Raw genomic sequence first — 25478 nt, forward strand, 5'->3', positions numbered from 1 at the left:
TGAAATAATAATGATAATGGAAATAACAATAATATGTAATTGGACAGATGATGAGGGGGGGGTTTCGGTTGGGGGGGTGCCCTTTTTTAGGTCAGAGCAACTGCCCCTCAAAAATCCTGTGCACGTCCCTGATATTAAGAGTTAAGCGTACAGTTTTTCTAACATAATTCTAACTATTAACGCTGGAGAAAAAAATAACTGCATCTCCTGCACTCAAGTTAGTCCCATGAGTAAGAACACACTCTTTCCCCCACCAAACTCGCCATTCAAACTCTTAATCACATTACTATGAGTTCCTTGCAAGCAAATCACATCTAGATTTTTTTTAACCTGATAAATTGTATGATGGTATCTGCCTTCCTCTTATCCTTCATCCCATTAACATTAAGGGATCCCACCAGTAAGGTCTAAAGAAGAGAGATTAGTGAGAAAACAGTCAAGAAGGAAAGCATGTTAGCCATAGAGTATAGTTAGTTTTATCCTCTCTTTGGCCTCTATTTTCCAGTTATGTTTCTTTGTTGAATTGCAGTAATGTGTTTCTTTACGCTAAAGCGTTTCTGCTGTGAAAGCATAGCTGCCAACTCTCCTTGCCCATATTACAGATGCTATAAACTTGTCCAAGTCTGAACATTTGAGCTAAGGCATACAAGTCTCCTTTCATTACTTTTGCCCCTTGAGAGTTTAGACCATCATTCATCATCTCTTATACCATCATCAGTACAGTGAAACGTCTCGGATTATGACTATGTTCCCGGAAAAGGAAACTCGCACTTTCATCATATTTCTTGTCGCGATGAAAGTTTGGGGTACACCCCCAGCGTAGCGCGTCTAAAGCGTGAATGAGAAAAGTCCAATCCTGATTGGTGTTATGTCATAACGTAGTATGTGATGGCATACCCGGAAGGTACACTGTAAAAAAAATTGTTGGTTTTTGTTGGTTTAACTCAAAAAAGTAAGTAACCTGGTTGCCTTAAAATTGTGAGTTTATTGAAATTAAAAATTTGAGTTGATACAATGAAGGAAATTTGTTTAATAAAAAGAAACTCAAAATATTTTTGTATCTGAACCACATAAAAAATTTGATAAATCATGAAAACAGCACTATTTGGCATGTTTCACTGTGTCATCAGAAATAAAACACACACAATTACCCAATATGGTTATACAATCTTTTAATAATATTTTAATAAAGGTTGTCGAATCTTAAAAAATGAGTTCAATTTCAATGAACTCAGAATTTTAAGGCAACCAGGTAACTTTTTTGCTAAATAATTTTTTACAGTGTACAAAGGACAAAGCACATAGCACAGATAGTGTTCTGCGATGAAGCAAGCGCTCTTTACCTGATGGGTGTGACGGCCAGACGCAGTCTCTCGTTCCCTTCTCGGGGAACATGGGTTATAGTCATAACCCAAGATGTTCCCCTTCCAAGGGAACTCGCACTGAGCATCATCGTGATGACAGTTTGAGGAACGAGTACCCACTATGCCACACTAATCGCCCCCTCCTAGTGTGAAGCTGGAACCCAAGCACACTTAGGAGTAGTGATCGACCAATATTGATTTTTTATTACCGATACCGATTATTTGCAGGTTTATGTGCTGATAACCGATATAAAGAAACAATATTTATTTATTGTGTTATTTCTGTTTTTTACAATTAAAGCAACAGCACCAAACTGAACTTTTTAAACACTTTAATTTTTGCAATTTCTTTCCCTTACATACAGAACAAAAGACACTTCTACATTAATAAATAGTCAGAAAGAGTGCTTTTTAAAAATATATATAGTCCTAAGTCTTTTTAACATTAATGCTGTAGCATTTTTTTCTTTATAAATACGACATTTTAACAACAGACAAAATAAATGTATAAAGTCTAATGTTTTCAAATGGAGAACATAAATAAATGACAGTTCATGAGACATAAATAAATGAGAGTCCATGAGAGTCCATGAGACTCCCCATAACTAGTTTTTAAAGGTTTGTGTGTTTAATAGACTAAAGAGTGCATATTCTCTGGAATATGCAAACATTGTCAGAAAAATAAACGAAACTGAGAATACCTCATCGCTATTTCAGAGTTCATCTCATCTGGCACGTTATCAGAATTATTAATAATGTTTGTGTCGGTCTAGATGTGAAATGCTGATGACACATTGCTGTTTTCATCTCTGCATTTACATGTCTCATGGAGATAGTACTGATAATTCATTTTTACATAGTTGTAATTATTTAGATGTTTATTATATAAATGTTATATAACAGACGTTAATATAATTTAAGGAGTCGGTCTTGTTTACAAATGGTGAATAGCCTTTGCTCGAGCAACAACTGGTGAGTGAACGGCTGAACGCGACTTCACAAGATGAGCAGAAACAGAGAGAGTGAAATAAGTTTGGCGCTTTTATTTCCAATATGCTCTCATTCACGTCTGTTTTATTTCATTCATGTAAAGTTATGTCTTTCTTTATTGTTAACGGATTACCTGACTGAATCGTGAGTTCGTCTCTATTTTTTACTCCAAGTTTAATCTAACTTAACTACATACCATCTCATAACTGCAAACATCTTATTTGTGCAGATCTCATTTGCATTACTGTTATGTTAAATCAAGTTGACTAACTAAGGGATGCAGGTTATTTTACCTTTGAACACCGTTGTTGACTCATCTCCCCTCAGACACAGTCCTTTAATGGCAGGCTTGTGTGCAATTTTCAAAATGTCCACATGATGGCGCCATTTATCTGTGAAGCCGATATTACAAAACCGATACCCGATTATGGAAAAATGCTTAAATATCGGGAAAATACCCAGAAAAATACCGGAAAACCAATATATCGGTCGGTCACTACTTAGGAGGCAAGCAATCTGGCGCCCGGTGTCACAGGGAGGTGCAGACTGTAGTATCTTATGAAGGTGTGCGGAGTGGCCCACCCGGCCGCCTCGCAGATTTCCTGCAATGAGGCTCCAGAAAGGAGGGCCACAGAGGAGGCCATACCCCTAGTGGAATGGGATATCAGTGAAGGCAAATTGCGCATCCGATAAGCCATGGCTATAGCCTGGACAATCCAGTTACTGATTGTCTGCTTTGAAGCAGGCAGCCCTTTCCTGGGTGTACCAAAACACACCAACAACTGGCCTGACTTCCTCCACCAAGTAGATCCTCAATGCCTGAACCAGGCAGAGGAGGTGAAGTCTACTCTCTTCCGCCATCACATGAGGTGAAGGATGGAAGGCCTGACGAACCACTGATCATGCCACATTAGATGGCACCTTAGGCAAGTAGCCCAGACTCAGGTGCAAGATGGCCTTAACTCCACCCAGGCAAACTCCAAGCAAGTTGGCGTAATTGCCAAGGCCTGGAGGTCCCCTGCTCTCCTCAGAGAAATGATGACAAGGAGAAAGGTCAGACTCCGGCGGCTCAAAGAGGGCTTCAGCCAGCCCTTCGACACCACTGCCAGGTCCCAGGTTGGGACTCTGAAATGAGCCGCAGGCCTCATCTTCCGAGCCCCATGGAGGAACCATACAACCAAATGGTGCCTCCCCAGCGGTCCATCACCTACAGGGAAGTGGAAAGCCCCAATGGCAGCCACATACACCTTAAGTGTGAACGGGGTAAGACCAGCGGAGAAACGATCTCCAGAACTGAAGCCACTGAGCAGTTAACTGGGTCCACCTCATGCTCTCTACACCAAGTTGAAAACTCACTCCCCTTCTGGCAGAAAATGTTTGTCCCTCTCCCTGATCCCAGACAGATTCAGCTAAAGATGTCTCTCGAAGCAAACCATATCAGCCATGCAGCGGCCGATGGCACAAGCCGTGTCCTTGGTTATACGGAGAGACAATTTGGTAGCCTTTCTAAATTTGGTGATGTCCTCCGGAGAGGGTCCCTCACCTTCATCCAACTCCTTGAGGAGGATAGCTTAGTAGGCCTGCAGTGCTGCTAGGGTGTGCAGACAACCACCAGCGTGACCCGCTGCACCATAAGCCCTGCTCACTGGCCTCAATTTTTCACAGCATTGTTTTGCCAGGCACCATAAGCCCTGCCCACCAGCCTCAATTTTTCACAGCATGGCTTTGAGGGCAGTGCCGGGGCCTTCGGGGATGTGGCGGCCTCGGGCAAGAGGTAGCTGGCAAAGTCCTCTTCAACCCACGGCAACGCTTCATTAGATAGTTGGGCTGAGAAGGGTCTTTCCCATGCACAACGCACAATGAGTTGCGCAAGTCAGGGAAGAAAGGAAGGCCCTGGCATGGAGGTTGACCCCGGTGCTTATAAAAGCGTTCATCCTGCGTATTGGGGGTCTGGATGTCAACTATTTCTTGTCGCCACTCTTAACTAAGTTTGGCCACAACGCAGGACAAAACCTCCACAAGATCCTCTAAAGCGTGTGTGTTGATTGGTGACTGCTCCACCTTACCCACCTTGGTACCTTCACGGGCTTCCACACAGGGTGGGAGGATATCTGAACCATCAGACGAGGATGAGGAAGATGCCTCAGCAGTAAGAGAAAGCTAAAGGCAGAGAAAGGGAGAGAACATGCTGGAATAGAGTAATATATAGAGAATGTATGTGATTTCAGTGAAAGGTGTTTTACAGTGTCTTTTATCTACTTAAATGTTTGCACTTAAACATTACAGGGAGATAACATAGCACTGGTAATATCAGAAGAGCACTTACTGTACTTCTGATTAGCCTTCACTGGAATAGAGTAAATCCATACCAATGTTTCATGTAGTAAATCATGAAATGATGAAGAAGGGTACAACCAGTAATTGAATATATGTTATGTTAGTGACCCTAACTGTGTAGTTAGGTAAAAAAGAAATTATTAAGATGATATGGTTTTTGAATTTGCAATTAATAAGTATGCACTGAACACACACGATAAGTCCTGCTTCATGCTTCACCTCCTCACCTCCCAAGACGAGAAATGTATTTTATTAGCTATTTCCACGTTTTCAACTCATCCATAGGGGTGGGATCGCACTCACAGTGCTCGGCTCGGGCAGCTGCGGGCATTCATGTAAACAGGCCGGCGGAGCAAAGTGAGTGTTTCAACTTTTCAAATGAATTCCTATGAAAGTTAAGCTTCCAATGGCATGAACTAAAAAAACGCACCAGACTGAACACACGCTGTGAATGTATGCCGCGGCCGAACTTACCTCAGCTCATCTCAGCTCTTTGCTCAATGAATGTAATTTGACTCCTGATGCGTTTGCCACGTGACATTCATTAGGCTCACACTATATTGAACAGACACATTCAGTTTTTAATTAAAGTGTCTGTTCTCTAACTTAACTAAATGATTTAATTACTATGAAAATGAAAACAATGGTAGGGGCGGTGCCGCGGAGGGCAAGTGATCCAGTGATCCAGTAGCGGTGGCTTTGGGAGGGGCCTCACAGGGCAGCGAAGCCAGTGCATTCTGGGAGTTGTTGTTTTTGTTCAACATTTTATGGCTTTTCTCAGTCTAGAAGTCACCAAATTCAAAAATAATTTCACATTTCTACTACATAAATGACCCAGTTTAAATACACATTAATCTTCCCATCGCTGAATTACCCCTTTAATATAAATGTCTGCTGCAAAATTGATCAACTACACTGCATTGTTTGTGCTGGTGAGATGGGGCAATGATGTAATGAACCCTTCACAGCCCTGTGGTTGTTTAGCTGAAATACTGCACTGCTCACCACACCACACAGAGGGAATATTTAATGTAATCCATTCACAGAGAATATTTGGTCCATAAATTCAGATAGAATATATAGTTCATATGACATGGATATTCACTCAGGAATTCCTTCAGGAATGCCTTTGCTTATCAATATAATATTTTGTTTTCTATTTTATGTTGCTTTGCAATTGTACCTATTTGACAATTGCACACACCTGGCGCAATGTTATTGTACATCGGTCATTAAAAGCAATATCACTCTCAATTTATGATCAAGTTGTGTGTGAAAATGCAGTCATCATCTAACCTCCATGTGATCCATATCTTGATCATCCATTTTTGTGTCGACTAAATAGCCACACAGAGCAACCCTGGGGCTATGAAAACTCCATCCTCCTGTGGTTTTCATCCAGATTATGGTTCCAGCTCAGTGTTCAATTTTTTTTAAATGGCATTTCAAAATGTCACAAGCTGAACACATTGTAAGAACGCAGTGTCACAGCACAATGACACACATTTGACAAAGATGTGTGTAAGATATGCCTTTGCAGTGCTTTTCAGAAGGACTGTGGCCAACCCAGCCTTTTCCAGCATGTTTTTGCATGTTTATAATTTGCATGTGTCCTTCATTGAAAACTCTCTCTCCCCTCTTTGTCACCCATGTCTGCTTTATCTAGGTACACAGAGGAGTACAGTATGGATTCAACCAACGCACAGTAAGTTAGAGATCGGAAACGTGGTATCCGTATAGCCTGAAATCTTTAGTCTTTATTGGTGATGTTGTCACCTCTTTTTGGACTCGATCAATCAATCAGTAAATTAACTTTATTTATATAGCGCTTTTACAATGATGATTGCTTCAAAGAAGCTTTAAAGTGCCAAACAGGACAATATTGCAACAAAAATTAATTCGGCTGGACAGTCGTTCTGGACTGTATGTTATCAGCTTATTTTAATTTATCATATAGCGACAATGTTGGCAGATCAGTATTATAGTTTATAGAATGAAATAAGACCTACTAAATTAATTTTATTTGTATATTTAGTTGAATAACTTAGATCATAATTTTAGTGTCTCCAAATGAGCAAGCCAGGCCAAAGGCGACAGTGGCAAGGAACCAAAACCCCATCAGGGCATGATGGAGAAAAATAAACCATGGGAGAAACCAGATTCAGTCGTGGTGCCAGTTCTTCTCTGGCCTATTTACAAACAAGTTATGATTATTATTCTGGCAACCTTACAGGTCCGAAATCATATTAGATTGGAATATTCAAAGTTTTGGGGTATCACGCAAGAGACAGGTTTATTTAGGATAGCTCGTAGATTACACAAAAATATGAATACTTGAAAGATCGGAGTTGTCACACCAGAGACGGGTTTATTGAGGATGACGTACCGGTGAGTCAAATTCAGAAGAGACACCAATTGACACGGGCTCAGCAAGACACTCCAGGATGTGTTGGTCATGTCCAGACGCAGGTCCAGCATCTGAATCCGGCCGACTGCAGTAAACCTGGGGATAAAAAGAGAGACCAATATTAGTGTAGATGCCATTCTTTTATGATGTAACGAGTACATCAGGTGTTCTGGGAAGTGTTCCCGGTTCTGGCTGACCTAGTTAATGCAGCCTAACAATCAGTCAATTGATTTAAATAATGCAAGTTAAAAATGTTCTGTGGGTATGCCATAGTAAAAAAAAAAAAAAAGGGTTTTTAGTGTGTCTGCTTCCCGAACAATGCTAGGAAGACTGTTCCAGAGTTTAGGTGCTAAATAGGAAAAGGATCGACCGCCTGCAGTTGATTTAGATATTCTAGGTATTATCAACTGGCCAGCGTTTTGAGACCGCAATAGACGTGATGGAGTACAGGTCCTTCTCAAAAAATTAGCATATTGTGATAAAGTTTTTTTTTTCTCCATAATGTAATGATAAAAATTAAACTTTCATATATTTTAGATTCATTGCACACCAACTGAAATATTTCAGGTCCTGTATTGTTTTAATACTGATGATTTTGGCATACAGCTCATAAAAAAAAAAAATTCATATCTCAAAAAATTAGCATATTTCATCCGACCATATATATATATATATATATATATATATATATATATATATATATATATATATATATATATATATATATATATATATATATATATATATATATATATATATATATATATATATTCCAACATTTGACTGTGAGGTCAGTGAAATAATACTAGAGCAGAATAGCTCCTATACCTGACTAGCTGCCCTGGTGAAACAATTTCTGAGGTGACGGATGTTGTGCAGCTGTATGATTAGATTGTGGTTTGTATGTAGGCTGCAAACGTCACATTGCTGTCAAGTGTTCGACTTCCTGACTCAAATGGCTCTACATTTACTTGCTGAATGTGGACATACTGAAATCCTCTAGTGAATGAATGGTGAGTGCTCTTTGACCCATCAAGAGAAGGATGTTCAAACTAGGGCACAGGCACAGGTGCTCTTATAAAAAACATTTTTTATACGACACATCTTCGGCCTTTGAAAGTCCTGTCAGTCTTCGAGCGTGAGTACAACATTCTTTTTTGTGGCTTTATTGTGTTTAATAACTCTTTTTAATCTCAAACAAGTCCTTACTTTCTAATTCATACATATTTTTTTCACTCTAACATGTAAATAAAAGTCTTGCGCTGCATGCATTTACATAACTGCGATATGGATGATATAGTAAAATCTCTATCATAGACACTTCCCCCAATACTGTATATATTTTCATAACACCCAGCCCTACACACAAAACTTATACTTAAAGTATGTAAAATGTGCACATGGTATATCTCATGCCCATTTTAAAATGCCTAAAAAATAAATTTGATATAAATATGGGTTCTGCCCCTAAATTTTAAATAATCATTAATATCCAACTTATTCTGATGTGCCTTTATTCGAGTTTGCATATGCACAAGTATAATATAAATTTGAGAGCTACAGAGAAGGACAGCAATGTCTGTTTACAGAGTTTTGGGGTAAACTGTTCCTTCCTACCCAAAATGCTATGCTGATGAAGAATTTTTAAGATTTTAAATATGTGCCTTAAACATATGACTTTTTTCATATTCCAGAGGGAATTCTAATATCCTTATTTCTATTGTAATTTATCTTGTATTGTGTTCTCATTGCTTAACTATACCAATCTGACATATGAATATGGTTATATATTTTACTGTGGCTCCAATAACAGAGCTCTTTAATGTAACAGAGGCGGACAGTAGTGAAGTATTTTTACTTTCCAAGTAATTTTATTTTAAAGGTTTTTATTATTTTTCAAGTATATGTACTTTATCAGTGTTCTTCTTTGTAGAACGTTTACTTCACAAGATTCCAAAACATAATACTGTACTTTTTACTGCACTGTTTAAAATTGAATATCATTTAATACTTAATTGCATTAAAAATGTAGTATTGTATACTTTTACTCAAGTAAGTTTTTACTCAATTAAGTATTAAAGACCCTGTAAAGTCAAAATTAAGTATGTGATCTGAGTTTGTCACACCACAGAAAAATGTGTTATTAACCACCCAGCCAAAAATAAGAGATTAAAATCTTGAAAAAGCAGTATTCTCTGCTCTTAAACGCTGGGGGCGTGTCCACTGGCTGCACCGAAACCACCCCCACTCGCGGGAAAGCTACCCCAGCCTCACTCAAATGCCATACATGTTTGAGCCTCCAGTATTTTTTTAAGGTCTATGCTCCAGACCAAGAAACAAACTAAGGCCGGTTTCACACTGCACGAGGGCGTAAGCAGCGCGTATTTTTTTTCCGGCGCCCATGTTAACAGATTAGAACATTCACACCGTTTACTAATAATACTCACCGTTAATAATCACACAAATTATTAAACCCAGAGGCATATTAAGGTTACTTTTATCATGTAAACTACCTATACAACATGTTATATGCATGTGTTTTTGGGACAGTGGGGAAAGCGGTCGCATTTACAGCATATATGCTTCCCATCATAAATCAAAGCACGAGAATGACAGTGTCGGAGGAGAACGAGCCACGGTTCATCTGCGCGAGACGAACACTGCTGGTGTGATTGCACAACAGGAGCGCGCGGCTCCCGCTCTCCATACTCGCTGCTCCTGCCCTGCCAACTTGCGCGTGCAGTGTGAAACCGGCATTAGAGGACATTGACATACTCGATAATCAACATCACCCCCCTCGATCTGCAATAGAATGGTCCGTGCTTTTTTCCTCTCCGTTTTATGGCAATTTAACTAGTTATGTAACTAGCATAAACGTAGCCAAATAAAGTTAGGCTAGCAATAAATAACATAGAATAAAGTGTATTTTGCCACTTTATAGTCAGATATCAAACTAAAAGATATAATACAGATATTACAGATATAATATATACAGGTTTACAGATATAATAGTTGAAATCACTTGTCTAAGGAATCATATTGATGTAACTTATATAAACAAAACAAAATCATGTTAGAGGGTTTCAGGATTTAGTTACTGTGGACTAACGTTACCTGCTGTAATTATAACATAAGCACACAAGGAAACTTACACTCATTGGTGGGCACGTAACGTTATTGCGGATGATGTCTGCACCGGCTGTCGGCGGGACGGGAGGATGAAAGGGGCCAGGCTCAGAGGCTCCAGTGCATCATCGACAGTAGGGGCGGGGTCAGGCTCAGAGGCTCCAGTGCATCATCGACGGTAGGGGCAGGGCCAGGCTCAGAGGCTCCATTGCATCATCGACAGTAGGGGCGAGGCCAGGCTCAGAGGCTCTGGTGCATCATCGACAGTAGGGGCGGGGCCAGGCTCAGAGGCTCCATTGCATCATCGACAGTAGGGGCGAGGCCAGGCTCAGAGGCTCCGGTGCATCATCGACAGTAGGGGCGGGGCCAGGCTCAGAGGCTCCATTGCATCATCGACAGTAGGGGCAGGGCCAGGCTCAGAGGCTCCAGTGCGTCATCGACAGTAGGGGCAGGGCCAGGCTCAGAGGCTCCGGTGCATCATCGACAGTAGGGGCGGGGCCAGGCTCAGAGGCTCCAGTGCGTCATCGACAGTAGGGGCGAGGCCAGGCTCAGAGGCTCCGGTGCATCATCGACAGTAGGGGCGGGGCCAGGCTCAGAGGCTCCATTGCATCATCGACAGTAGGGGCGGGGCCAGGCTCAGAGGCTCCAGTGCGTCATCGACAGTAGGGGCAGGGCCAGGCTCAGAGGCTCCGGTGCATCATCGACAGTAGGGGCGGGGCCAGGCTCAGAGGCTCCAGTGCGTCATCGACAGTAGGGGCGAGGCCAGGCTCAGAGGCTCTAGTGCATCATCGACAGTAGGGGCGGGGCCAGGCTCAGAGGCTCCAGTGCATCATCGACAGTAGGGGCGGGGCCAGGCTCAGAGGCTCCAGTGCATCATCGACAGTAGGTGCGGGGCCAGGCTCAGAGGCTCCAGTGCATCATCGACAGTAGGGGCGGGGCCAGGCTCAGAGGCTCCAGTGCATCATCGACAGTAGGGGCGAGGCCAGGCTCAGAGGCTCCAGTGCGTCATTGACGGTAGGGGCGGGGCCAGGCTCAGAGGCTCCAGTGCGTCATCGAGCCACCGTTTTAGCCCCGCTTAGAAAATCCGGAGCACAGCAATGGTGAAAAACTGTTCAACGGTCTAACTCCACAATTTAGTACTTCACAGTTCACAGTCTTTGCAATGTGTTTTAGCAATACATTTCTAACATTTATGATGTGTTTAGAATTTTTTCATAGAAGTAACTTTACAGGCAAAACTTTTTTTTTTTTTTAAATGTAGTGAATTAAAAAGTATTACAGTATAAATTATGCTTTGGTATGTAGTGAAATAAAAGTTTTCCACAAAAAATGAAATATTTACTTGAGTAGAAAGTAAAAATACTTCACTACTGTCCGCCTCTGGAATGTATTACAAATGTGTCAGTCAATGTCTTAGTAACGCAAGAGTTTACTGACCATATGAGATGTAAATAGTGAGCACTTTATAGATATTTTAATATTAACTTGTATTTACATCGCTCAAATAGTGCACTTGGTCATTTACAGATAAATTGGTAGCCAGGCAACAGACAAGTGGCCTACTCTGAGTGGCGACATCACTGGCATTCTACCAGCACGGCTAAGCACGTTTAGCCAACCATCCTGAGAATTCCTGACTGAGAACGGTTTTTAATTGTGCTGTGCTGAACCAAGCTCAAGTGGAAATATAATTAAATCTTTAAATCGTTTATTGGATCCATTCGGCCCGACTGTAGAAAAGCAGCTATATGAACTTTTCTGTTTTTTTTATGTAGCTACTGTACAGTGTTCAAATTCAGTTAAATTTAAAATATATTATTTCTATACAAAATTCTTAACAATCCTATTCTTAACAATAACAAGAAATCAAGGTCAAAGTAAGAAAACAAAACTCCTTTACAACTTACAACACATACAAACGAGAACAATAGAAGCACTCAGAGAACATGTTGAACTATATTATCATCTACCTAGAGGAGAACAGTTGATGCTCAGTTAACAATTAGTTAACAGTAACAGTTAACAATTACTGTTGTGCATGTCTTACTTCATTGGATGTTTTGATTTTGCAACTCCAATGCTAAGAAAACGCTTGCTTTACACAGTGATGTGAATGTCAACATTTTTACTTTTCCATGGAATGCTCTGTAAAGTAGGCTGACATGAGCACGCAGGCTCTGAGTCTTCAATATTTTTGCTCCTTGCACTATAAATAGAGTATCTGTCTGTTGGAGAGCTATAGTGTGGGTGGAGTGATGGTATATTTGGGGCCGCTCAAATCAAAAGAATAAAGATTTTGGACTAAATTACTATCTGTTCTGTTCAGCTTACTGACCAGCCCGATTGTTCCAAGTTGGCACAAAGTGTTCTGGATTTCCTTGCAATTATAATTACAGTTATTTCTAATGTGAGAAACAGTTTGACAGTCAGGCAAAGCAATTATTTCTGGCAGAGTGAAGACTTGCAGACAAGTTTGGAATTTGTGTGTGAGCGTGATTCTCTTGGTCTTTGCTTGTGCACTCGTACATATACGTGGACGCAAATCACAGATGCACACATCCATACGCAATCTGGAAGTGAAATTCAGCCTCGGACTATTTCAAGAAGCTGGTATTGGGGTTTTTGCTAATGTGTCAAAACATGTTATGTTTTTGTTGTTTTAACAGACCTTAGTAAATATCTACTGTATATGTGTCACCACAGCCTGTATTTAAGGCATCACCATGGAGACAGGGTAGGCAGGAAACAATTGCTGTTCTGGAGGATATCGCTCTCTTTCTCTGCTGATTATGGTGCTTATAATTACTGCCTGCAATATACATCATGTCATGCCCTCGACAGATGTAAAGGGCTTTCGGAAGCTCTAGCCTACCATTATTATGATGCCTGTGACATCACAAATAGAAAACATACTCAGAATAATGATTCTTATAGTGAACGCATACCACAGTGATTTTAGTTTGTAAGGCCAAATGAAAGTGTGACTGTGAAAATCATGTATTATTCAAGCTTTATGATATAATGTGCCTTATTAGACTGGGTAAACCCAGCCTGATCTGCCGGCTATTTGATTTCGCCCGGCAACTCAGTCTGGAACCTGTACATTCATTTCTACTGCTTCTGTTACACTTTTACGGGAACCAATCACAGACTGGCATTATTGACGGGTAGAGAAGCGGTGGGTCGTTGCCCATTGATCACGCCCCTTGTGGTCTGATTGGTTGAAGGACTATCCAATTGCATACAGAGTCATTTGAATAATGCTCGTTGATCATGCCTCTTCTGCAGTAGAAAAAAATGTTCAGTCTTAAATTTAGCTTGGTCTGATGAGAGCCAGACAAATTCCTTATCACCCATAAATGTGGGTGGAATTACAATAAATATATTGAGAAATACAAACGAGTAAATAGAAAACTAGATCTTATTTTGTCCCAAAAAACTAAAGAAATGGAGAAATGGATTATCACATAAAAAAATTGCATTTTGCCAGCAGCCATATTACCCTGTAACCTAAGACTGGTTTCGTACTGAAGCTATGCAGGGTTGATCCTGGTCAGTGCTTGGATGGGTGACCTCCTGCAAAACTAGGTAGTTGCTGGAAGAGGTGTTAGTGAGGCCAGCAGGGGGCGCTCACCCTGTGGTATGTGTGGGTCCTAATACCCCAGTATAGTGATGGGGACACTATAATGTAACAAGCACCGTGCTTCAGATGAGAATTTTTTTTAAGTTAAACCAAGGCCCTGACTCCCTGTGGTCATTAAAAATCCCAGGATGTCCCTTGTAAAAAATAGTAGGGGGGTAACTCTGACATCCTGGCCTCCATCATGGCCTCCTAATCATCCCCACACTGTAAAAAATAAAAATGGAAAATGTACTGGTCATTTTCTGCCAATACATTATCCAGCAATCTTACGGGAATTTCCGTTAACCCTTAAAACATTTTTTGGGTTATTTTTTCCCTGCACTTAAAGGGGGTCGAAACACTCACTCAATCTTGAGTACCTATAGAGTAGTATTGCATCATTCATATCTCCGAAAAGTCTTTAGTTTTATTATATTTATATAAGAAATATGGGCTGTACCGAGTCTTTCCAGAAAAAAAATGAGCGCCTGGAGGCGTATCGTGTGGGCGGAGCTAAAGAATGACGAGCACGCAAAGCGGTGACGTCCTCAGGCGTGGAGAAGCCCATGGCTATCTCAGCTAATAGAAATATGATCCAGAATCATTCGGAGGCTGAAATAAATTGAAAGGGAGAAACAGCAACAGCAGAACGTCGGTCTCTGTGGTATGTACTGTATTTAGTGCCCTGTCAACATTTGTGTGTGTTTACTCGCAGTTTATGAGGACATGATTCGGTTTATGGACTATTGTATGCGACTAAACCTTAGCAGTAGCAAGCAAAACGGTTTTGCACGTCAGACTAGTGTAACGTTATACATAGAACAACAATGGAGTAACCGTCATTTGAATGACGAAGCACGCGATCGTGTCGTTTACTGATGTTTACTCACGTGACGATAACCAACAGCACAGACATTTGAAGCAGTTTTACTCACCGCCTGCTTCCAAAGCAGGACCGAACCTTTATCGCTGGGACCGCTCCGTCAAAAACACACTTCTTTGGTATGATTTGGTGAAGTCCTGACAGCAGTAAATGGTGGAGATCCACTTTGCGTGGCGACTGAAGCGATGTTGTGAAGCTTCTCGTCATTTCTGCATTCAAATCGGTTCAAATGCAGCGCTGCCTTCCCGGAATGCTGTGCTGAAGTGTTGAAGTCGCTTGATGTCACTCATAGGAATAAAGTGGAGCGCGGCGCGGAGTGTTTATGGGCGTGCATTTCCTCTCTCGCTCTAGTCACGCGCGCGCGCACCCTACCGGGAGAAGAGCCTGTACGGCCTATACAAGGACCTTCCGCTCTATTAACATCAAGCCGAGCCATACTTTAAAAAAACTCTCCGAAACTTGTGAGAAACCGGAAGGAGTATTTTTGACACAGAAATACTCCATCAAACATCCAACATTAGTTTTTGAAACTTTGTCTATGTTTAGGATGGGAATCCAAGTCTTTAACAGTGTAAAAAGCTCAGTATGCATGAAACAGCATTTCACTTATAATATATATATATATATATATATATATATATATATATATATATATATATTAAGCTCTCTCTGCTGTAAATCATTAGCTGTGTCCAAAATCACATACAGTCAAATGTATAGCATTTGATGGTGAACATTTCTCTCTATATGCATGGACATGGGATGCACATTTCAGAATCTCTTTAGAAGAAGTGGGAATTGTTCACCTTGTGTTTTAGTATAATGGGTATTCAGACATGACAATGCTGTTTTCATTCTATATATATAGGGAAATTCATATTCAGAGGCTGTGATTTTGTGTGTTTGGGATTCCTGCCATCGGGTTTGCTAATGTGTCAAAGAGAGGGATTTTGGTTTGAAGGTGTGATTGTACGATGAAAGAAAAAATGAGAAACAGCTTCTGAAATGAGAACAAATATAGAAAGGGCTTGATTTCATCTAGAATTGATTGAATTGTTGGAAGTCAAGTGTTGCCAACAAAATGGAGGCATAAACAAGACAGACTGTGATAGTCCCGCCCTCCCGCCATAGCACATGACAGGAAGAGAATTCATTTTGTGGGGGGAGGGAAGTTTAATTTTTTTGATTAAAGATTATGAGGGCACAGATGTTACAATCCAAGCCTGTCCCGGACTCCATTTCCCAGAATCCTCCCTGTCTCACACCTGTACTCACTTCCTCATCATCTTTCCCACTCTCCCTGGATTCCCTGCACCTGGTCCTCGTCATTTGCACTCCCTTTATATTGGACTCACTTCCCTGCACTCCTTGTACATTCTCTTGTTATGTGTATGTGTATATGGTGTTCAGTTGCCTTTTAGCGCCTGTTTTGGAAGTCTGAAAAAGTATTACTTGAAAGTATTAGTGTATTTGGACGAATTGTTTTATTGCTGTATTACAGTAAATAAAATTAGGCTTCATTTTCTCTATTTTATCTTAATTTAATGCTTATTGAAACAACATCCATGGATGGGAGAGGCTGACATATACTGAGAGTTCATCTGAAGCACCACCGCTGCTAATGTTTCCTGTCAGATGTCCTGATAGATTTGAAACGCTCGCATACATCTCAAAGATTGGTCTGGAGATTAAAAGAAGTTGTTTACCCAATAGACACTTTCCGCTGCTTGAAGTTTTCAGCAGTGCATTAAAGGATTCCTTTGTGAATGTTGCACATTGCAGATACATAATAAATATGTAATTCATTAAAATGATTTAGAATTTTAATCATATTAAATCAGATGATATTTAAATGATTTTGGACAGTTAAAAATGTGTGAAGTAAAGTGTCCAAATATGTTTGGGTGGTAACTTTACCTTACATTTAGTACTGTGTGTAAACAATTTAAATGTAAATAATTGAAAACCTATTGTATTCTCTTTCCACAGGGTGCAGGTGGAATTTTATGTAAATGAAAACACATTCAAGGAGAGGTTGAAGCTCTTCTTCATCAAAAACCAAAGGTCAAGTAAGTAGAATCATTTGACACTTTGAGCCTTTTTACAATCACTGAGAAACAACCAAGGTAAAATCCATTAATGCAAGCATAAATATTTTTTATGGATTTCAATATCACTATATGTGTATATGTTCAAGGCCATATATTTGTCTTTTACTTGGCCTATCACATGCTAAATCATCCTGACAGAGAAGGTGACTCTTTTAAATGTTTGTTTGGATTTATGATGGAGCTGAGCTTATAGGTTTGCCAAACTGCTGAATTATTTCTAATATGTTTTTTTTTTCTTTTTTTCCAGTTGGGTTTTATATGGTATGAAGCTCCGTTTCATAATTTATTGTATTGCAGGTCTCAGAATACGCCTCTTCAACCTCTCCTTGAAGCTGTTAACATGCCTCCTCTATATAATCAGAGTCTCACTAGATGATCCATCTAACCAGGTCACATGTGCACGGTGAGTAAGCATGAACTACTTAAAATGATAATTCACTCAAATATGAAAGTTCTGTCATCTTTTACTCACATGCACACTACCTTTTAAAAAGTTTTCTAAAGAAGTCTCTTAAGCTCACCAAGGCTGAATTTGTTTAATCAAAATGTAAATTGTACATGCAGTACAAATAATACAAAAAAATGCATTTTAATATATTTAAAATATATAATTTGTTGATGGTAAACTCTCGAGTCCTCACTGTCATACGATCCTTCAGAAATCATTCTTCTATGCTGATTTGGTGCGCAAGAAACATTTCTTCTTGTTATCAGTGAAGACAACTGTTGTACTGCGTAATATTTTTGTGGAATCTGGATTCCCTGATAAATAGATAGATTTATTTTAAATAGATTTTTGGTTACATTTAATATTAGGTGTATTTAAATACTATCTGTAAATACTAACTGCGTTCATATTGCACAGCAAAACACTTTTGCTGCTATTGAGGTCAAATGAGGTAATATGGGTAAAGGGTACGTTTAGGGACAGGTTTTGTGGCATGGTTAGGTTTCAAGGTGTAAGGGAAGGCTCAGCAGTTTAAGTGGCACAATGTTTTCATCACTCTTGCTTGTGTGATATTGCTTTTGTTCAGCTTGTTACAGCTCTCACTGGTGAGAGAAAACGTTAGGTTACTTGCATAACCCCGGTTCTCTAAGTGAGAAATCCTCCTCCTCATCTCCCTCCACCTCATCACTCTCCGCTAACAGCTGTTGGATCAACAGCGGTGTAATGCTGTGGCCACACTAAAAGTTTTTTAAAATCGTACAAGATTTTCAAAATCTGAGAGAGCACAAACATGATGTTTAGAAATAGTAGATTTAAGTAGTTTTGTTCCTCTGGTGCGTGGAGTTCCACGATGTGATCAGGAAAGCACACCACACGCTAACATATTCCATTTACAAACAACCAGTGTCCCGCCGCCACATAGTTAAGAGCTAGAGGCTCGCTCCACATGATATCCTTCCTGAGGATGAGTCCTGCTACTTTTGCATTAGTCATGCTCTGTTGCGCTTAAGAAAACCACACATCATTGGAAGTGTCAAACATCAATTTAAAGAAATATTAACATTGAGTAATAATCATACTTTTGAATGGAATATTTTGAATGGGACTCGAGTGGACTCGGAAATAAGTCAGAGTCCTAATATGTTCGAGTACGAGTCAATTCCGTGTCCATGGTGAGACCGAGAACATTAAAATATGGTCTCGAGACCGACTCTGAGTCTCGAGTACAAATCACTGCTTCCTTTTAAAGCCAGACTGATACTTATCCAGTAGTTCATTGTTACTAAGATTATATATATTACAAAATATATATTTTTATGATTGGCTTCATCACTCGGTCTCCTCTCCATCATAAGCCAGTGTGTGGTGAACGTTCTGGCGCAATATGTCTGCCGTCGCATCATCCAGGTGGATGCTGCACATTGGTGGTGGTTAATGAGATCCCCCCTTCTATGTAAAGCGCTTTGAGTGCCTAGAAAAGTACTATATAAATGTAACAAATTATTATTATTATTATTAATTATGAATATTCAACACGTTGAATATTTACGATTCGAAATTGGGGCGGCTTCGACGTTCTTCTGAGCAGATTCAGTCACTCTTAGCACACTTCACGCCACAGGAAAATCGGGTAAATTATCGGCAGAACCATCAAGATAATCGGGACTTTACCTACGATTGTCGGAAGGGGAGAAATCGACCCAAAATCGTCAAAATATATTGTAGTGTGTACCCAGCTCAGGGGACTCGGCATTCATTAAATCCCCCCACAAAGAAAAATCACGCAGGGGAGAGGGTTGAGCAAAACTTTCCACATTAAGCAGTACGGACTGAGCTTGCTTGACACCCATGACACATTGAATTGAATCCACCAGACATGAGCAGAAAGGGGCATCTTTTTTTTCTTTCTCTGTGATGATCTTTGACGCAGACATGGTGAGTTAAAATACTCAGAAACCTAACTAGGCTAGGACACAACTCTATTGAAAGCGAAGCAGAAAAGCTCAGTAACAAGCAGAGAAACCCACAACAGATCTGAACTGCTTTGGCAATAGCATTAACGGTACATTTGTGAACTAGTGCAACGCAGTATGTGCTGAAAGAAAGTCTTCACAGGGAAGAGATGGTGAGGGTGAGTGCTTCTAGTCATGAATTGTGATTGTTCCGCCCTTTAGACATACGTGATGTAATTGGTGCTTCCGTAGTTTAACACCGGAGACGTTTCCCATAGTGAGATATTGAGTGATTGTTTAAAAGAACCCACTCTGTGTGATCCTGGAGTGAGAAAAAACAGACATTCTGACCTTTAAAAAAATGCCCTTTGTTCAATGCAAAAAAAGTCAATTCCATTTTCATTCATTCACTGTGGAACAGCAGAATGATACAAATGACTACATTTCACACAAAATCTCCGCTGTCTTTGAACACTGCATGTCTAATCATCTTAGAGGACCTGAACTAACTGTTGTATAATGGTTTTTCTTCAAGTCTTCCGTGACTACAACAGCAGCTCACCGAAACAAAATACATTAACAGACGTCTCAAAAGCACCGTTTAAATTCCTCTCCAGATTAATCCTGACTTCTTAATCTGTAGTGTCCATTAGAGTTGTTCTCAGTACGTAGTGTCCATTAGAGTTGTTCTCAGTACAAGCAACTAAAACATTAAGGGACGAGAGAGAGAGAGAGAGAGAGAGAGAGAGAGAGAGAGAGAGAGAGAGAGAGAGAGAGAGAGAGAGAGAGAGAGAGAGAGAGAGAGAGAGAGAGAGAGAGAATTTTGAATTTTAACAAACCTTTATTACAAATAACCTAAACTAATACATTCAGTTCCTACCTACCAGAGTACAAAAATATACACATTCAATATATCAAATATCCATAAAACTCATTCCAAAACATGTGCAAACTGTAAACTTTCATCAATAATTTCACACAGAGCCCCCTTATAACACCAAATCAACTCAGAGAGAGAGAGAGAGAGAGAGAGAGAGAGAGAGAGAGAGAGAGAGAGAGAGAGAGAGCTAACCACTTTGTAAATATTAGAAGATTGGACATTTTTATTGCTATGTTTATTTTCATGTAATTTTATTTTATTTGTATTATTATTTATTTCGTATAGTGTTATGAATGCTTTGGCAATGTAAAGATTTCCTTCACCATGCCAATAAAGCTATTTGAATCTGAGAGAGAGAGAGAGAGAGAGAGAGAGAGAGAGAGAGAGAGAGAGAGAGAGAGAGAGAGAGAGAGAGAGAGAGAGAGAGAGAGAGAGAGAGAGAGAGAGAGAGAGCTGTGTGCTCTTGTGCACAAGCATTCTGGGAGAGGAGAGGGATACCTAAGCAGCGATCAAATAAATTCAACCCTGATGTCTTTCATTTTATGTCTGTTGTGTCCTAACTGCCTGTTATCATGATTATAGGAAAAACTGCACAAACATCACAGAAGCCCTTTGTGGCAAAGCGTGTGCAAACTACACAACAAACCTGACCGCAGATCCCCCGCAAATAAACTGGTGAGACCATATCTGAACTTAGATATTATGAGATCAACTTTACTAAATAAAGTGTGTTTGTTCTTGAATATGTTTTCTAATTTTCTCATCTTCTTGTGTTTCTTGTGCTGTATTTCTTGAAGGGAGTTAATATTTTGGGTGAATAGGAGAGTTCCTTTATGGGCAATACAGGTAGATTGAGATTTTGTATTTATTTTTATGAACCACGCTCAAAAATAAAGGTTACAGGTTTCAGAACCAAAGATGTTTACAGTGTGAATTTAAAGAACCTTTTTACATTGTACAACAAACATTTTATAATATATTTCTTTACAAGTGCCTTAGAAGGAAACTGTATTTATCTTGACAGTTGAATAATAAGAGTTATGTTGCATATAACCAGCCCATGTTCAAGGCCAGGCAGTATTAATGTGGACCTGCACACAATCAACTGGGGGACATTTGACCTTTTTTAACCTTAAATAAGCCACATTTCCTTTATGTAAAAATCAGACAACAATTTGAAAAATATTGTTTCAACTCTTTCTAGGGCACATTTAAAATATGTTTTGGTGCTTTAGAATAAGAATATTTTGTTCTGTCTCAGAACGACTGCACTACTGTGAGTGTGAAAATACATCAGTATAATAAACAATAAGTTACTTTTGAGTGACATTTTAGACACAATATTTATATAATTATTATATTTATAATAATTATTTTGTTGGAGGAGCAAAAACAAAGAACCTGACAGGTTCTTTGGTTTTTCTCCTTTAACAAAATAATTCCAAACTAAGCCAAAACAACGGTAGAAATCTTTCGGTAGAAATTGTTTGAGTGAATGATTCAATAATACATATATAAAAACAGTTATATGCTGCAACCTAATTCGCCTACTTATTCTACGTCCTAAAAGTGTATACTCTTTTTGTGAAGAAAAGGTATATACTTTTGAGTGTGTAGCAGAAGAGTATGCAAGCTTTGGGACATACTACTTGTCATGTTTAACGGACTCTGTTGCTTAGTTACGTGTATCCCGTCACCGTTTATCTGCCCTGTCGATCATCAGACAGTTCAAATCCTCCGATTCAGATTCATTTCCTAGCGTATCAGAGAGAAATGTAGCCGCTCGATGATCTGCCATGTGTGAGTCTTTAATGCAGACTCTCCTCATGTGTTTGTGGTTTAAATATAATTATGCATTTAAAAGTTAATGGCCAAACGTGTCATTACAAAATATCACAATGCTGCTGCAGGTGAAATATAATGTGGAAAACACTGAATAAATATCTTTTCGTCATGTTAAATACTGATAATTGATCACTCAAACCCCTTTAACTAAACCTCTCTACTTAGCCGTCGGACTCGCACATGCATCATGTTTGTAGTTTTTTAACACTTATTATCCGGGTTTGTATTTCTAATCTCCGCACTTCGGATTCTGACCGGAAATAGTTGACCATCCGGGTATCTTTGGAATACTCTTTTCAACATACTACGATTTGGGACATATTAATTCTATTTTCGAAATCCATTTAGTATAAATAGTATGCGAATTGGGATGCAGGGATTGTTTCATTCCTGGATGAATCATGTGCTTTGAATGAAAAAGTCGAGTGAATAACTCAAATGACTCACTCACAGTCACCTGTATCTCATTTGGACTAATCGCTTTAGTGAGTAATTCAGAGAATATAAAACATACAGTAAGTCACTTGTTTGGATCCTTAATAAATCAGTGTGCTTTGAACAAATCAGTTGAGTGAATTGTATAATTGTGCGAGGACTGAATAACCAGCATAAAAAATGAAAAATATACACCACTATATAGACTGACAGTCTGTCTGGAACACAGAGTGATATAAACAGTGAAAAACCATGGACCAGTTATCCTCACAGTGGTCCTGTCTGTCCGTTGCAATCTTCTTTTGTCCTGTTTGCTGCCTGAATAAAACCTGACAGTTCTAGAGGACAGACCCCAGGAGGGTTTTGTATTGAGTAACCTTTATTTTTAAGAGTGAACATCAGTATTCATGTTTCTTTATGACTATGTCTCCCACTGATGGTACTCAGACTCTGATATGTATTTTTTTTCCTGCAATCTCATTATACTCTGATATTGATACTCTGCTAATCAAAATTATGATTATGCACCACAGGTGACAGTGGCCTTAATTAGCTTCTTGCAAGCAATGCTCCTGGTGTATCTCAGCTACAAGGTAAGATTATAGTCATTGTTATTCTGCCCTTGTGAGCATTATATCCACTGATCTAAATGAAATCTGACCATTTCAGCTTCCCTTGGGTTGCTACAATGTCCCTTTATTTCTTTAGTTCCCCTGTAATGGGAAGTGTTTCTCACTTTTAACAGAAAGTTTCTTTATTGATTTATCAAGAAAAGGGCCGATTTTTTTCTGCCGTTGGGAGCTGGAAGTAATCTTTATTGTAATTAAAGTCTTCATCCCAGTTTTCCCACTTATATCGTGCCTAGGCAGTATACACTTTTCTGGGAAGTCAATAGCTGTCTGACTTTTACATAGTTGTCTCTGCGCGTGAATTGGGATACAAGACAACTTCACAACTTCACCTATAAACTGAAATCTTTTTTAAAGTATGTTTAAATCCCCACTCAACAAACTATTTACATTGCAAGTACATTTGACTGTATTATTACACTATCATTTGGGATGCACAACTCCATTTAGTCAAATACTGTTTATGGGAGATATGCAGTAGATGTGAATTAGGATCAGCGTTTTTAGTGTTGCGATTTATTATTTTTTTATGTGCATTTTCTAACTTGTTAATGCTTCTTCAGTATAACTTATATTTATTTAATTTCTAGGGGAACATTTGGGAGCAAATTTTCCAAATCTCCTTCATCATTGAGATGATCAATACAGTGCCATTTATAATAACAGTAAGTGATGAAGATTCTGGTGGACACAGAAGCACATATCCAGTTGCTGCCGTCACAACATTTTGTTGATAGTAATTTATGAGTACTGTTATATTGTTGTGATTAAGTGTAATTATGTAAATAGCCACTGATACGTGAAAATCAATCGTGAGAAGGAATGATTATTACTGAAATGTAACAATTAGCCAAGTAACAAATATACATTTTTGACTAGCAGTCATTGGGAGCAAATTATAGGTTTATTATTTTTTATGCTAATGGCATTACAGATGTAAAAGCTATGGAGGGACATACAGGTTTTCTAATATAATCCATTTTTTGTAGATCTTTTGGGCTCCGCTAAGAAACATATTTGTTCCTGTGTTTCTTAATTGTTGGCTTGCAAAATCAGCGCTGGAGAACATGATTGTAAGTAGATTGTGCAGCTGTGTTGTGCATTTTACATGACTACAGGAAATTGTTTTGGGTGTCTTAGCAGAATTACATCTGTGTTGTTTGATGATATTGCTCTGTTGGGAAGCTTTACTTCATTATGCACTTGAGAAATGAAAACGCATCATCAATGAGCAAAATCTGAGAGGATGCCAGCGTTCCCTTCCCTGCCAGATGGTCAGGTCAAATGGCCAGAGAAAACCTGGCAGGGGGAATGTCCTTTTACAAATGCTTTAAGCAGAGAAACTGGTTAAAGAGAATGCTAATAATCACTGAAATGTCACAATGCTTTGAAGATTACATTTTTACCCCCATACTTTAAAAAAATATATATTTTCCTGAGAGATGATAATTAACAAAACTAAGGGAGCCATTCAAGGCCTGATCCCTTGGTCATGGGACTGTAATTCAAGGCAGGTTAGACAATTTTGCAGAGGCTAGCAACAGCAAGCTAGCCCAGAAAGCACGAGATTCCAACTAGAGATATCCGTCCTGCTCACGCAAGAAATAAATATTATTTTCTCCGGCTGCCGCCTGCAAACAATCAAGTTTCGTCCCACTCCCGCCCGCAAAATCCCGCGGGTAAATGTATACGTTTTTTTTTTTTTTTACTTGCATATTCTGCCTGTTGAATATATATAAAAGGAAAATAAACAAATGTTTTATTTTATTTGTGTTTAATTAAATGGATGAACATGAACAAGGAACTTAGGGCATAGAAATACAGTAAAAAAAAAAGTAAGAAATGTAAATAAAAAAATATACCTATAATAATTAGGCTATAGTATAGCCTAATAAATTATATAATAATAAACCTGGATTTATTTCATGTTCAAAGGAAAAGTAGCCTAGGGCCTAATACTGCTTTCTTTGCTTTTAGCAATTCCTTAGAACGTTAAACAAAAAAATATCCTTATTCCTCAATAACAAAATAGACAAGTAGTTTTCCATGTTCCTTTCTTTAATAACTTACTATATCTGTAGCACTTATCCGTAGAGTCATGCGGTTCAGACATTTTGACACTGTGTGGTAGGCTTGGCTGTTCTTCGCCTATCAACCACACGAGAGTTAGCTTCCGACCATGCTCCTGTAAATCATTTTTATTTTATTTTATTATAAATAAAGGATTATTTGTGTGTAGTTATTTAATTTTGTTAGATATTTCCACTTTGCGGGAGTCCCGTAAATAATTTAATTTTCCCGCAACCCGGACACAATTATATCTTGCCGCCCGCATCCGTATTCACCCATCAAATATTGTCCCGCGCCGCACTCGGTTGTGCTGGGTCCTGCGGTACTTCGCGGGAGTGCAGGTCTCTAATCCCAACCTCCCTTTTCAGAGCGCTTTATG

General features: G+C 39.3%; 1 protein-coding gene across 20 annotated transcripts in view; it reads left to right on the forward strand.

Moving 5' to 3' along the window:
- kcnt1b (potassium sodium-activated channel subfamily T member 1b) overlaps positions 1 to 25478 on the forward strand; it is a 119219-nt gene that overhangs the window by 47618 nt on the left and 46123 nt on the right. For 18 of the 20 annotated variants that reach the window (XR_010904321.1, XR_010904313.1, XR_010904316.1 and 15 more), the window contains 7 exons: positions 16719 to 16798; positions 17138 to 17243; positions 20703 to 20795; positions 20918 to 20966; positions 22934 to 22993; positions 23620 to 23694; positions 24019 to 24102. Coding sequence is in view for 11 of the 20 variants with exons in the window: in XM_067438089.1 (XP_067294190.1) it covers positions 16719 to 16798; positions 17138 to 17243; positions 20703 to 20795; positions 20918 to 20966; positions 22934 to 22993; positions 23620 to 23694; positions 24019 to 24102 (547 nt within the window). In the remaining 9 variants the exon portion in view is untranslated. Of the gene's footprint in view, positions 1 to 6357; positions 6397 to 8088; positions 8237 to 16718; positions 16799 to 17137; positions 17244 to 20702; positions 20796 to 20917; positions 20967 to 22933; positions 22994 to 23619; positions 23695 to 24018; positions 24103 to 25478 lie in introns of those variants that run through there. The other 2 variants (XR_010904318.1, XR_010904320.1) reach the window with 2 other exon arrangements.

Source organism: Pseudorasbora parva, chromosome 3, assembly GCF_024679245.1.
Source record: "Pseudorasbora parva isolate DD20220531a chromosome 3, ASM2467924v1, whole genome shotgun sequence".
Taxonomy (NCBI): domain Eukaryota; kingdom Metazoa; phylum Chordata; class Actinopteri; order Cypriniformes; family Gobionidae; genus Pseudorasbora; species Pseudorasbora parva.